Source organism: Mastigoproctus giganteus, chromosome 12 (genome assembly GCF_048544385.1).
Source record: "Mastigoproctus giganteus isolate SK-2022 chromosome 12, ASM4854438v1, whole genome shotgun sequence".
NCBI lineage: Eukaryota > Metazoa > Arthropoda > Arachnida > Uropygi > Thelyphonidae > Mastigoproctus > Mastigoproctus giganteus.
In genome coordinates this window covers 170,296,850-170,312,364 of record NC_143586.1, presented here as the reverse complement: position 1 = coordinate 170,312,364, position 15,515 = coordinate 170,296,850, and the positions used below count along the sequence as shown (strand labels likewise).

General features: G+C 37.8%; 1 protein-coding gene across 1 annotated transcript in view; it reads right to left on the bottom strand.

The window, feature by feature from the left end:
• The window catches only part of Abcd3 (ATP binding cassette subfamily D member Pmp70), a 461,674-nt gene that overhangs the window by 144,272 nt on the left and 301,887 nt on the right, over positions 1-15,515 (bottom strand). The window contains exon 17 of the mRNA XM_090386468.1: positions 2,265-2,340. Coding sequence (XP_090242594.1) covers positions 2,265-2,340 — 76 coding nt within the window. The remainder of the gene's footprint in view (positions 1-2,264; positions 2,341-15,515) is intronic.

The following is a 15,515-nucleotide window of genomic DNA, read 5'->3' as shown; positions in this document are numbered from 1 at the left end:
TATGACCTTACTGGGCAGTTCAAGCATCCAGCTGCAATGGAATTCAAAGACATTGGTGAGCTGCAGGTAAGTCTGACATTTCTAGAAGTGATTAGGTTTCCATCCCTATGCACAAATATTCATTTGGCAGCTATCACTACTTGTGATTTTAAATCAGAGCAGAACTCCTCTCCACACATATCAGGACCTCATTCAGAGATCGTGCAACAAGATGAGTAGTGTCTTATGGAGTGCTACTGCCCCCAATAGAGGTCGCTAAAAGGAGCTATTCTCAGTGGTTTCACATTTTGTTTCAATGAGCATATCCCCCATAACAGCCTTTTTAGAGATATATTATTATTATTATTAGCTACATGGTGCAAGGAAGCCTGTAGCTTAGGCTGCACCAGCAAAAAAAAAATCCTGAGTTACCCTCTGAGAGAGAGAGAGAGAGAGAGAGAGAGAGAGAGAGAGAGAGAGAGAGAGAGAGAGAGAGACAAAAGTAGAAGGAAATCACCAAGAAATAGAAGACTGATGATATCCAGCTCAGGACCCTGGGTGTGCCGAGCCCATACTCACCATACTCACATCTGGTGAGCCCATACTCACCAGATGTGAGCCCCTGGAAACAATTATGGGGTTTCCTGTTAACCCTTCCAAACCCCCCCCTTTCTAGATAAAGAAGAGTGACAATTTCCCTATAGTTTTCTTGGGAGTAGAATGCATTATCAGAAATCTAGGTGATGGACCTGATATGTTTTCTGTTCTGGACCTTTTTGCTATGGAGCTAGTATGCTTATTTCTGCTGTTATTTTATGGTAGAGACTGTGTTATGGTCTCAGAAAATATATTTAGATTATCAGGATTCACAGAATGTATTTGTTTTGGCACCCAGATTTCCCACCCACAACAGAGCCCAAAGGGATGCCACTAACTTGAAAGAAATAAATGTGCTTGGGAGTAGGATGCCAGGACTATCCAGGCACCATACCCACTCCTCTACCAGCCTGAATCTTCCTGTCTCTTGAACTATGGAAGTTTGGGTATGGCAATGAATTCCTACAATATAAACCTGGAGACTAGGCTGTGGGATCCAGGCTTACATCAGTGATGCTATTTGTAGAATCAATAGCATCGCTGGGAAGTCCTTCTTGGGCCCATGTCAAAGTACATTCATGATGGCTCTCAGTAGTCTGTTTTCAATAATATCCTTCCTGTTGTGCCATAGGAATGTTGTTTCACTAGAAATTCAACAACAAACGAGACAGTATTATGGGGATGTACAGTATCATGAAATCTGATGTCACTTTACCACTGCTATCAGTGTTTTTGTTTAAGTGAATTGCGCACATGCATTATAACTTCTCTATATAATGTCCATTATATTCCTGAAGATTAAATACAATATAATGAATGATTCCACCTGGTTTGAACTTTGAAAATCAGAACATTAACACACAGCTCGATATTTCCTTGTCAAATACTGATGGCAATTTTTTGAGTTTCTGAAGGTATATTGTAAAGTTTAATATGAAACACAGCACACATATGTTCTTTAGAATCATTGACTCATTCATAAAACATGGGAATACACACCCATGTAATAAGATTTGATTTAAGGCAGATTAGAATAACACAAATTCAAGTGACACAATGGAACTGCATGTATGAAGTTACTAATATGCAGGGCTATTACCACTTCAATCATGGCTCATAGTTCTTCACAGTGCTTGAATAAATATATTGGGCCCAGAACTTTTTGACAGGGCCGTACACTGTTATTTTTATTTATTTATTTATTTATTTATTTTATTTTTTTAAAAATATTCTGTCCTGATTATTTATTTTAGCCAACTGAGCCTATGTCATATCACTTGAACAATATATTAAGGGAAAAAAAGTTATGCCTACAATAGTATTATATACTGATCTTATTTAGAAAATATAAGAGATTACCTCAATTCTGCTTCGTAGGATGACTTCAATACCTCTCCAAATATAACCAACTAAATCCTAACTAACACAATTAAAATAATTTTAATGTATTCCTCACTTATAGGTTTTAGTCGGTTATATTTGGAGGGTGTATTGAAGTCATCCTACAAAGCAGAATTGAGGTAATCTCATATTTTCTAAATATCGATATAACATAGGATTTATTCAGCCATCGTAGCTCTTTTTATACATTAATCATACTGATCTTAAGAAATATTTATAAAAATTCAAGAAAGTTCACTAATTTTCGTTAGTAAAGGAAGGAATATTACATAAAATCGAAACACTACCTAATGACCTGATCCTGAGTTATAATGCGACCAGCACCGGGAATCAGTGGTTTTCTTTGCTTACTCCTGGTTTCATCTGAAATATAAACATATTGGTTTTCAGTACTTATAAATACTTCAGGAAGCAATATTCTACTCTTATTTTGTTTTTATATGAACTGTTTTCAACAGACAATTGAACTAATGGAAACAATCTATGAATGATGCACAGTGATTTTACTGTCTTTAAAATCATTATATATTACACTAAACTTCCAGTCATATCTTGTTACAGGCATGAAAGTAAGTTTAACTTTATAGATTTTGGGGGTGCTAAACACAGAAATAGTGTGTAAATTGGCAGATTAGCTCTTGTTTTCAAAAAAAGTAGTTTTTTTATATTTATAAAAGGTATTTTTTATTTATATGGCAGTAAGATGTAGCTAAGAACATATCTGTATCAAACACAGGACCTTCTTGCCTTTTGCTTGTATTCAGCTTCAGAAGCATCCCTTTTCACCATACAACAATAATCGGCTAACATGACGGCACTCCGTTTGCTTTTGTATCTTTTTTCCATCACTGTGATGTCTTCATGGAAGCGCTCATCATGTTTGTCACTGACGGCACCACAGATTGGTGGGAAGAAATCCAGGTGTAAGTGCAAGAAATGCATCTTCAATGACATATTGCCCTCCAGTTTTTCGTAAGAAGTAATGAGATCTTCCACAAGCTGCCTGTAGTTGCCGGCTTTAACATTGCCTAGAAAACCAGTTGAAACACGCTGATTTCTCGCAATCAATTAGGACATATTCGAACTGTTCGACTTTGAAGAGTTGCCTTATTTGTAGACCAAAGAAAATGCCTGCTTTAATCTTCTCTGTACTAAGCCTTGGGAATTTCTCTTGCAAGTACAGTCAAACTTCCCTATAACAAATTCGATAAATCCAGCGAAAAAATTCATTATAGAGAAATTTCGTTTTTCAGAGAATCTTTTTTATTGGAAATTGTTATCTAATTAAAAAATGAAAACGAATCTACATTTATTTCGAATGTATTTTATTTCAAAAACATACTTATTTAAATTACGTTTATAAAATTTTCGCCGGTAAGTATAACAAATAAAAAAAATAATAAAAAACTAATTTTCGTTTGCACAATACAATTAAAAAATTGTGATTCTAAAAGAAAACCTCACATTTATTCAGGGCATTAAAAACATTATCAGGAACATTTTCACAAAACTGTAAACCCAGACAAAACGTTTTAAAAGCATGAATCATTTCTTCACGAGTTGGCATTTCTATGGGGGGGTTGTTCTGATGCGTCTTCAGCGTCACCGTTAATTTCTTCGTGATTATGGTCGCGTCTAACACTGTTCGGCAGTATTTCATCTTCATATGGATGTTCTGTTGTAGCTAGATCATGATCTACGCAAAGGTAACCATCCAGTGTTATTTCATTTTCGATGTTTTCAGACGATTCTAATGTCCAAAAGTTTTTCAGTTTTGAAAGGGGTAGTTCATCTTGTTCGTCCAGTTATCATTCGACTTCTGTGTTCAATGTAAATCCCGCTTTCGAAAAACAATTTTGAATAGTGTATTCAGTGACATCATTTGCCAAAACATTTGCCAGTCCAGAGATGTTCAGTTCAGATCTAAGGCTAATTATAACCTCCAAGTTTATATTTTCTTGTAACGCATTGACAATCTTCATTATTATTCTCTTTTGATAATGAAATTTAAAATTTTTAATAATGCCTTAATCCACTGGCTGGAGTTTTGACATTATGTTTGGTGGTAAAAACAACAACTTCACACACTTTAATAATGAATTTTTTGGCAGAAATACTGGCAGGTTGTATCAGACAGTTGTCAGTAATCAACACAATTTTTCTTTTCTTTTGTTATACGCTTGTCTAGTTTTAATATTCACTCTTCAAAAATATCACTTTGTCATCCATGCTTTTTTATTAAAGGTGTAGTCAACTTCCAAAGAGGCGCCTCCGTAGCCAGGTGGGAAGGAGCAACAGTGCGCAGCACACGCTTCTTGATTAGACCGGGGTTCGAGCCCGTCACCACCAAATACGGGGGATGCGGGAAGGTCAGGGAATGACCACCGCATATCCCGGAGCAATATGGCCTTAGTTGCTAATGCTCCTAAAAACCAAATAACAACAACAACAACAACAACAACTTCCAAAGATTTTGTGCCCCTAAAACATCTTGGGTTTTTTGATTTTCCGATGACTAAAAGTCTTAATGTTTCACTTTTGGCTGTGAACAGTGATTCTTTCTTTGCTTTCCGCAAGTGTTCTATTATTTATTTATTTATTTTTTAATATAAACTTCAAACGAGAGGTATTAGAACCAGAGTACTTAGTGCCGTGCTTGGGTTGGAGGTTGAGAAGACAAAAGAAGATATTTGTTGACATTGGACTTGAATTTCTGTAGACTGTAAATTTCAGGAAATACGTATGAAGGAAGGTTGTTCCAGAAAACGGCAGTTGAATGAATAAACAAGGAAGATGAAAAGTTGGTTCTGTGAGTTTGAAGTTGGACAGTAAATGGATGTTGGCTGGTGGCTGCACGTGTTCGGACTGTTTTGAAAGAGAGAGCGGGAATTATAGAAGCCAATTCTGAAGAACAGTGCCCATGGAAGTATCTGTAGAAGAAGCATGCAGCAGAAACAGTACATCTATGAGACAGCAAATGGAGAGACTCTGTTAGAGATGAATCATTAATTAACTTAACTGCCCTCTTCTGAATGGAATCAAGAAGCCTGAGAGAGGCTTTGGGGACACCACCCCAGATGTGGGAACAGTATTCCATGGTAGGGCGGATTTGCGATTTATACAGAGTGAGCAGCTGTTTGAAAGAAAAGTAATGGCGAGAGTGAAAAAGAAAACCAAAAATTTTTAGATGCAGAGGAAGGAATATTTGCAATGTGCTTGTGCCAAGAGAGATTAGAAGTCAGGGTAATCCCGAAAAGAGATATATCATTTTGCCTAGAAATCGGAGTGTCAATAAAGATAAGCATAGGAGCTTATTGTGAGATATAAGACAAGACTGAGTTTTAGAAGGGTTGAAATCAACGAAGTTGTCTTTGCCCCACTGAAGAATTACCTGAAGATCGGCATTTAAGGAATTGGTAGCACATTTTCGAGAAGTTGAATGCAATGTGCTATCATCGGCAAAACTATGGATAGGATTTCCAGTCAATGGAAGAAGGTCATTAATATACAAGAGGCAAAGAGTGGGAGAAAGAACTGAACCTTGGGGGACACTTGCATTAGTGGAGAAGTTAGAAGACAGAGAGCCATCTACCATCACCCTCAGTGAGCGATCAGAGAGAAAACTGGATAACCAATTACAAAAAATAGTTCACAAACCATAAGATGGAAGCTTGTTTAGAAGACCTTTATGCCAAACACGATTGAAAGCCTTTGGGATGTCAAGAGCAACTACTTGAGTTTCACAGAACCTTTCCATTGAATTAGTCCATAAATGGGTAATATAAGCCAGAATATCACCAGTGAATCGACACTGATGGAATCCATACTGGCGATCATTGATCAGACGGAAGGTTTCTAGATAGTTTAAGAGTTGGCGGTTAATTGAGTTCTCCATTACTTTAGAAAGAGTAGAAGTAATTGCAAGGGGACGATAATTGAATGGGAGGGACTTGTCACCCTTTTTAGGAACAGGCTGGATATGAGCAAATTTCCAAGCAGAAGGAAAAACACCTTTGGAATAAGAAAGTGAAAAAAGGCAGCAAAGAACAGGTGTAGGTTCAGGAGCACAGGTTGTGAGAACAAGTGGAGAAATACCATCGGGACCTGGAGCTTTCTTAGCATCAAGATTCATCAAAATCCTTCTGACATCCTTTTGATGGAAGACCACAGGAGGCATTGAATGGAGAGTGTTCGGAATGGTGGGAGGTGTTTTACCAAGATCATTAATACATGAGTTGTAAGAAAAATGGGATGCTAGCAGGTCAGCTTTATCCTTGGCTGAAGAGGTGGGAGCAGAGATGGGCAAAAGTTGCAGGCAATAGCTTTGGCAAGAGACCAGAATGATCGGCTGCCATTAGGGCAAGAAGCAAATTTTCTACTCCAAGCCTGTTTAAACTCTAGTTTGGAGTGATTAATAACTGCTTTACAATTGTTGCGCGCTTTGGTGTAGGCAGAAAATGAAACTGAAGAATTAGAAACAAGCCAATTACGATATGTAACATTCTTCTCTTGAACTTTTTTTTTTCACCAAAAAAAAAAAAAAAAAAAAAAATATATATATATATATATATATATATATAGAGAGAGAGAGGTTTCCGCAGCCAAGTGGTCAGGAGTGGGACTGCAATTGCACATGCTCTTTGAGTGGATCGGGGTTCAAGCCCCTGACTGCTAAATATGGTCGATCTGGATCAGCATGGCAGATTATGGTCCATTGATTTGTTGAGGAGGCCTCTATCCTGTAGTGGCTTGACAATGGCTGCAGATGTATGTGTGTGTGTGTGTGTGTGTGTGTGTGTGTGTGTGTGTATGTATGTGTATGTATGTACACACAGGACTGTCGTGTGCCTGTGGGGGACTATCCATAGCTTAATAGATTGCAAATTTTAAAAATTAAAAATTGAAAATTACTAACATATAGGTTAGTGCAAAAGCATCATTTTAACGTAGTCATCTACCAAAGTAGTTAAATTAATTAATTAAAATTAATGAATAGTTAAATTGAAAATGATTATTCCTGCTTTTGTTTGTACTTTAAGATAAATATTACTAAAAATGTTACCAGCCCATTACATAATCATCTAAAATTTTTCAGCCATAAGTTATAATACAGGTGGTAGATGACTTTCATCAACCGGTGAAATACCACCACTTTGCTTATTGGAGGCTTGAAGTGGTGAAACCCATGTTTAGTCTCTAGAGCAAAGTTTCCGACATCCCCCTCCCCCCATACTTCTCCTTCAACCCATGCACGGTACTAAGTACTATAGGTTTTGATACCTTTCGTGTTCGGGGTTTTCATAAAAAAAAAAAAAAAACAGCCTTAGAACATTTACTAGAAAACCAAGGTTTAGATAAAGGACGAGATTTTAAAGTGGAGTGTGGGATAAAGGATTCCATTCCTGCAAGAATAATTTCACTGACACGATATGAGCAAATGTTGACATCAGAAGGTTTGAAACAGTAATCTGACCAAGGAAAAGAAGAAAAAAATCTCGCAGCAGGTCATCCCATTTTGCATTCTTGTAATGCCAAACACGAGGTTGGGAATAGCCATGAGATAAAGGCTCCATTGGAGAAGAGACAATCACCAGGTTGTGATCTGAAATGCCTAAAGGACCTGTCACATCGACCGTGTAATTAGAAGGATTGTTTGTGAGAAAAAGATCAAGTGTGTTGGCTGTATGATTAGGATTGTCCAGTATTCTTGTAGGTAAATGAACAATCTGTGCAAGGTCATTAGTAATTGCAAAAGCCTCAGCATCTCGAACAGCTGGGTTGGTGTGACTAGAAAACGGAAGCCAGCTGGAGTTGTGAACATTAAAATCACCAAGGAAAATTACCTCACTATTAGGAAAGTTGGACTGGAGAAAGTCAAGTTGCAAAGAGAAGAAGTCAAAGAACTCTGATTAGTGGAGTTGGTAAAACGGTAGAGACAACAGATAAATTTGACACAATGAGATAAGGAGATTTTAAACCAGAGAAGATCAAAGAGAGGAGATTCCAAACTGCCAAGTCTCTGACAGGGAACATCAGAACGGACATATGCACAAGTACCACCTTTGAGGCAAAAGGAATCATACAGTGAATAATTTGAGCATCTGAGATAAGCAGTAATTGAATCAACTGATAACTGAGATTCAGTCAGAAAAAGTACATGGGGTTTGGCAGACTGCAAGTGGATATGGACATCATTGAGATTAGAATTGAGACCACGTAAATTTGTGAAATGGATTAGGAAGTGTTTTGGAAGTTTAGATATTTTCGCGGATAAGCTTGCTCTATTAGTTTGACAATTCATGGTATTCAATAGTAAGAAAAAGTAGGTGGGACATGTATGAAGTAATGAAATTTTTGGATATGGCGTACACATGGTAAGAATATACCCAGATTCTTGACATAACGTGGCCTCGACAATGCTACTCACATACTCACTATCTGACAGAGTAGAGGTAGCAAGATTATACACTGGCTGATCCGGAAGCCTCCTAGAGAGTTACCAAAAGGATCGGTCCGGTGTACTAACTAGCAGGGGGGGGGGGGCCTGCGAACACCGTTTTAGAGCTATACCCTCAAAATGTAAGGAATATTGGATCTCGCCATGATGTTCATCATAACCTCAAAAGTCATCAATCGTACTGCATGATGGAGGAGATGGGGAAGGGTTGACCGGAACTTAGCTCTATAGACTAAACATGGGTTTCACCACTTCAAGCCTCCAATAAGCAAAATGGTGGTATTGCACTGGTTGAGGAGTCATCTACCACCTAGTACTGCCTGGTAATATAGAGGGGGGCGGCATTCCTCCATGTGGTGTGGGTGCCACACCTTGACCCCTGCTTATGTTGGTTCACACTTGGGTGGTCACCCACCATGTACTTGTACATGGAGGTTTTACCCTGGATTACTAACAGTCCCACCAACGTGAAGGTGCAAGCAGAGGATCTGGCTGTCACAGACTGTCCGGAGTTCCCGGAAATTGGGTCCACTCAACTTGAGTGCCACCCGAATATGAGTTCCATCAGCGTTTTAGACTCCCAGGTAGCAAGTACAGCTTGTCTGGCATATCTGAGAGAATGTCTGTGACAACCTCAAGGACCCAATTTTAGGTAAACATTTAAAGAATAAACCCATTTCGTCAGCATTAAAAACACCCTTGGGATCATATTCTTCCAAAATCTTCTTTAAGGTGTTGTTCCTCCAACTGTTGCAATCTTCTTCGCTTACATTAACACTTTCCCCACAAATAACCTTTTCCACAATTTTGTGGTGCTTCTTAAATTTATCTAACCACCCAGTGCTCGCATTAAATTCTGTATGTCCAAGGGATTGTGTAAATTTCAGATCTTGTTGCTTAATTATTGGACCTGATATTGCTATATTCTTTTCACGTATCATTTTACCCATTTTAGGACAGCTTTATCAACACCTTCATATATACACAACTTAATTCGCTTCTTGTCTGCTTCTCCTTTAATTGCATTTAAAATTGATTCTCGATTTTTTAAAATCGTAGATAAACTGCCTGCAGGTATACTATATTTCTCCGCAATATCTTTTTTCTTAAAACCCTAGTCAATATCATGAAGAATCTTGACTTTATCATTAATACTTGAACACTTTCTCTTCAACATTGTTTTCACAACTGTAAAAATTACTCAACTGCAGCTCTTGCCGATACACACACCATGTAGCTACCACAAACTTCGCTGCACTGGCCATATAGTGAATTGTTAGTATTGCCTACTCAATGACGTTCGCTTGTCAATTCAACAGTGACCTTTCCTATCAATCACTTTGAAGAAATATACGACTTTGTGCATTTCTTTCATTCTGCTTTCATTCATATATACACGAAAGAAAATTTATGGTTAATAGTAGTAGTGGCATATGATGCAAGAAAGCAAGTATGGGCTTGTGCAGCATCAGCGAAAAAAAAAAAAAATCACATCATTCCCTCCAAATGCCTGTCCAGTTCCTCCTTAAATTTATTTAACCTATCAACTTCCACAACAACAGATGGAAGTTTGTTCCAGCAATTAACCACCCGCTAGCTAAAGGCAAATTTCCGCACATCTATTCTACATCTGTCTTTTCTTAATTTGAATTTATGCCCCCTTAGGTTCGTAATCTGAACAAGTGGAAGGATCCCATCAGAATTCAGCGTGCTCAACTCATCCATAATGTATGCTGTATGAGCATGCTGAATTCTGATGGGATCCTTAGCCTATGCGATTGATGACAAATCATTCTAAAAGAATGAAATTTTAAAAAAATTCATGAAAACCATCTACTGGGTCCAGTTAGATGAAACAGACATATACAAAAACTATCATATAACGATTTACAGGAAGGTCACATGGTACGGTTGAGGTGAGAAGTGAATGTCACTCAGTAGGTGTTACTAAAAACCGACTATCAAAGCATTCTATGTATTGCCGCTGCAGCGCACTAAAGGTTTACCCGCAGTGAATTTCACTTTCCCCTTAGCCAGCATCAATTTACAAATCTACCATATTTACTGCAAAGTTCACGACCACTTTTAAGAAACCGCATTTGGTTTTATAACTAACAAAAATGAAACAAAGACCCTCCTACGGGGGTCAATGGCCACAAGTGTTCACTAAAAGGATGATTAATTCAAGATGCTAATGAGCAATTTCGGAGAGAAGGAGGCTGTATATTTGAGCAGCTGTTTAGCAGTAAATGCTTGAAAATCTTCAAAAATGCTTTTGCTAATTTTTTTAAAAATTTGTTATAGAGAGACTAACACTTCGCTATATAGGGTTAATTTTACATGTAATTTTGTTTTAAGGTGCAATGTTTTGCGAAAAAATTCGTAATACAGAGCAATTCGTTAAATAGAAGTTCATAATAGAGAAGTTTCACTGTATGTGAATGCAGGACCACTCACTTCCAAAGCCTTCACAAAATTTTTCATGAGCCCCAGTTTGATGTGGAGTGGTGGAAGCAAAACTTTATTTGAATCTACTAGAGGTTTAAATGCTATGTTCTTCATTCCAGGTGTTAATGATTTTTGTTCAGGCTAACTCCTCTTCTTATAGTGAACATCCTTGGTACGACTATCCCACTCGCAGGGAAAGCAACAATACTTTGTGTAACCCTTTAAGTCCTAACAAAATGCCAATTACCTTTAAATCACCACATATCTGCCACTCATACTTCTGATAGTGTGCACCTAAGAGAACATTTTCCATGTTTGCATATATTTCTTTTTTTTGTAGACAGCAACACGCAAGAGGTACTGAAGGCAGCATATTTCCATTGTGTAACAACACAGCATTAATGACAACCTTAGGCTCTAACCTTAAGACTGCAACAGCCTTCTCTCAAATGAACTGACAAACTCTGCACGAGGAATAGAGGGAAATTCATAACACGAACTGAGAAGTTGATAAAACATTCAGGAGAATTGAGACTGTCATACAGACCAAATGTGGCCCTACTGTATTAGGCTTTTGAATTAAAAGCCTTTTTATAACTGCACAACTAAATACAGAGGGTGCTGAGTCTCTTTACAAGTACCAGCTGTGAATTACAAGCTCCAAAAAAAGATCAGTGTTTTCCTACTTTATTTACTTAATTGTCATATTATATTGTACTTTATAGTTTTAGTTACGCTCATTATTTTATTTTTAATTTAGATAGAGTTTTTGTAGGTTACTACTTAATATGTAAAACCGTTGTTTCATTGAAATCTTGCAGCCATTGTTTTCATATAGAGTGAGGGCAGGGAAATTCAAATTTTGAATTGTGGTAAATAGGTAGCTCTAATGTAAAACTACATAGCATAATACGAATCACTGCATTAAGGAATTATTAGATAGTGTAGTATTGAGTTCATTAAATTTATTAATCTTATTCATTTTCATTATTAATTTCGATATCATGCCCCACAGGCACAAAGTAGCAGGAGTGCTGTGATTAGGGGGAGAACCAAAGGGAGCAATTCTCCAACACATCACAGCCTAAAAAAATGTGCAACTTGTGAAATATTTGCAGAACTCTGTGTGTGCTAGGTGCAGTGTCAAGAAATTAGGTGCCAATTCAGCGTTCTAATGGGTGCTTGAGAGTTTGAAGAGTCGGGTAGATGCCCTTGAAGGTATTAAAATGGAGGACCCGTCAGACTCTCAGCTACCCATATCAATACACCAGAGCTCACTCTTGTGCATCAGGCAATATAACGGCAATCTCACAGGAGTTAGATATTGTCAGTGATTTTATTGTCAGGGAGAGAGGTAATATATTGTGCAAAAAGGATAGGTGGAATAGGACCAGGGTATGAATGCCAGGGGCAAAGGTTGATGATGTTGTAGAAAGATATCATCTTTTAAGGGCACAAAGGTGATATTGTTGTACCCGTTGGCACTAATGACATTAAGAGTAGGAGATCTGCAGATTTACTTAACAAGTACAAGTCAATGCTGAAAAAAAGTCTTGAGTTAGGGTTAAATTTGAAAGTGTCTGCAATTCTGCCCAGACACGATACAAGGGAGTATATTTTTTGGCTGATGCTGCATAAGCTTGCTTTCTTGCATCAAATGCCTCTACTAATGCTAATGCTAATATGATGAGAGCCTTATCAATCAATTCGCCCTGGAGAGATTGTGCAAAACTCACGGGGTAGAATTTTTCTCAGCGTGGTCTGTGCTTGTTAACAGGAGAGATTGCTTCTACAGAGATGGGATACACTTAAATGGAAGGGGTTCAAAAGTGTTGCTGATGCAAACACTCTTGCACCATCTGTAGTTGTGGAAACTGATGGCTTAAATAAATTCAAGGAGGAAATGGATGTGTGAAATTTTTTTTTTTTTTTTTTTGCTGATGCTCAATAACACTTGCTTTCTTGCATTGCATGTCTCCATTACTACTACTACTACTTTTAGTCATAAAGTTCATGCCTGCTACAGTAATCATCGTAACAATTTGCTAATATATGCATTACACTAATTAGTTAAAAAATGGAGGAATTACCTCTATGATGTCTTGACTTCAGTGCGCATACTCTCCAAATAGTTTACATGTATTCCACACCTTTGTAGACAAAATCAATGATCCAATGCACCATGGAATCGCAGACTCACAAACACCAAGATCGACCCCAAAATACATCAAATCACCAACCCTAATCTTTGAGTGAGAGAATACAATACATGTCCATATTTTAAAAACAATTTAAATGATTTGAAACCAAATAAATAATGAATCCATATTTTTAACACTTTAAAAACTAATATTAAAACATAAAAAACATTAAGACTCCTCTGAAATATTAACTAAAGAATTTTGTTACTTCCCTGAAGCGGACAGGGGACTTTTCGATCAGGGTCATGATCACAAAAAAAGTGAAATTGCGGGTGTTGTGAAGGAATTTTACAGCATGGAGATTAGTTGCAATCCTGGCGAATGAGCGTGAAGGACCACAAATCTGAGATGGGGTGGGGGAGATGTACATTAACTGAATTTTGATGTAATTTAATTTTAAGCATCTCCAAAATTAATAGTTTGGTGTAATCATGTTGAATGCCAAGAATTTTTGCTTCGTTGAATAGAAAGGTGTGGCCTTCACTGATTGCATGGGATGTGAGTTCCGAAGCCAAGGAGCAGGATGAAAGGACAGATGTTGTCTCATTCTTGTATTGAGTGGATCCCTGGTATGAGGAGTTGCAATTATTGCAAGATACTGTACATTATAGAATAAATCAATTAATTGTTGTACATGTTGGCACTAATGATATTAAGAGTAGGAGAGAGACAGAATTACTTAACAAGTACAGGTCACTGTTGAAAAAAAAAAAAAAAAAAGCAGTGAATTAGAATTGAATTTCAAAGTGTCTGCAATTCTGCCTAGACATGATAGGAGGGAGTATATGAAGAGAGCCTTGTTGATCAATTCGGCCCTGGAGAGATTATGCAAAGCACAAGGGGTAGAATTTTTCTCAGCCTGGTCTGTGCTTGTTAACAGGAGAGACTGCTTCTACAGGGATGGGATACACTTAAATAGAAAGGGTGCAAGAATATTTGCTGATGCTATCCAGGCAATGTTAGGTGGGTCAGAAAACGGCTAGCTTGGGGAGGGGGGATACATGGACTAACAGATTAACAGTAGCCGCTGGCAGAGGTGAATGATTCTTGCACTGCTTCTATTGGAATGAGCAGCAGCCTGGAAAAAGGAGATGCAGGGGATTTCAGAGACTGCTGGGAGTCATTGCGGTACAAGTAAACACATGGGTTGTGTTAGGGTATCTAAGAATAGGAACAGGTGCATGTATACTTGCGTGTAAACCAAGCTAGGAGTTTGGTAAATAAATTTGATGAATTTTAGGCGTTTTCAAAGCATCAAAGGCAGATATTATAGGAATATCAGAGACGTGGTGTCATACAGATATAAGGAATGCAGAACTGGAATTTTCGGAGTACAATGTGTACAGGAAGGGATAGATAGGATAGGAAGGGAGGAGGGTTATCCTATTAGTTAAACACAAAATCCAAGGAGGTACAGCCAGTCAACATCACTGGACAGTGCAGTGTCGAGTCAGTTTGGTGTGACATAACCAAAATCAAGAGTAGGAGTGTGTTATAGGCTTAATGACTCTGATGAGTATAAAAAAAAACACTATACAGGGAAATAGAGTGGGCCGGTAAACCAGAGAGTCTTATAATGGGGGATTTTAATTTCCCGGATATTTACTGGAATTTGTGGGTCGGTCACTCACACTAGCAAGGGTTTTGTGAATTTATTGGATGATTGTTTTCTACATCAGCATGTTCGGGAGGCAACTAGAGTGAGTAATACTCTTGATCTGATTATCAGTAATGATTCTTCATGCATTAAGAATTTGCAGATAAAGGAACCACTAGATGGCAGTGATCACAGTGTGCTCCAGTGGGATTTACTCAAAGAGGTAAGGAAACTACCATCAGAGGTAAAGGGAAGGGTTTTTGCTTTTGTGAAGGTGATTATGGAGGTCTGAGACAGTATTTAAATTCTATACGGTGGGACCAATTGATGATGTTACCAACAGCAAATTCAAAATGAGAAGCATTCAAAGAATTAATCTTGGAAGCTGATAGGCTTACATTTGGGGTCACGTTTTCTAAGAAATATTATTCAAGGTTTAGGCCTAAATGGAGGTCAGATGAACTAACGAGATGTGTAGCAGAGAAGAAAAATGTATGAGATACATATAAATTAATGGGTGACATGGAAGCCTATGATAGATATAAGCTGGTCTGTAACCAAGTCACAAATGAGGTTAGAAAGGCAAAGGCAAATTGTGAGAAATCTTTGGCAAAGGATGCAAAGAAAAACAGCAAAGAGTTCTTCACCTATGTTAACTGTAGAAGGAAGGGAATGAAACAGATTGGTCCACAGGATATTATCGATGGCTCAATTGTTGATGATCCTGCTCAGGTGGCTAACAAACTAAATGAGTATTTTACATCTACATTCACACATGAGGAGTTATTCAGGGAGTGGAATGCCAAAGGTGAAAACTAAACTCTGGTAGTGAGCT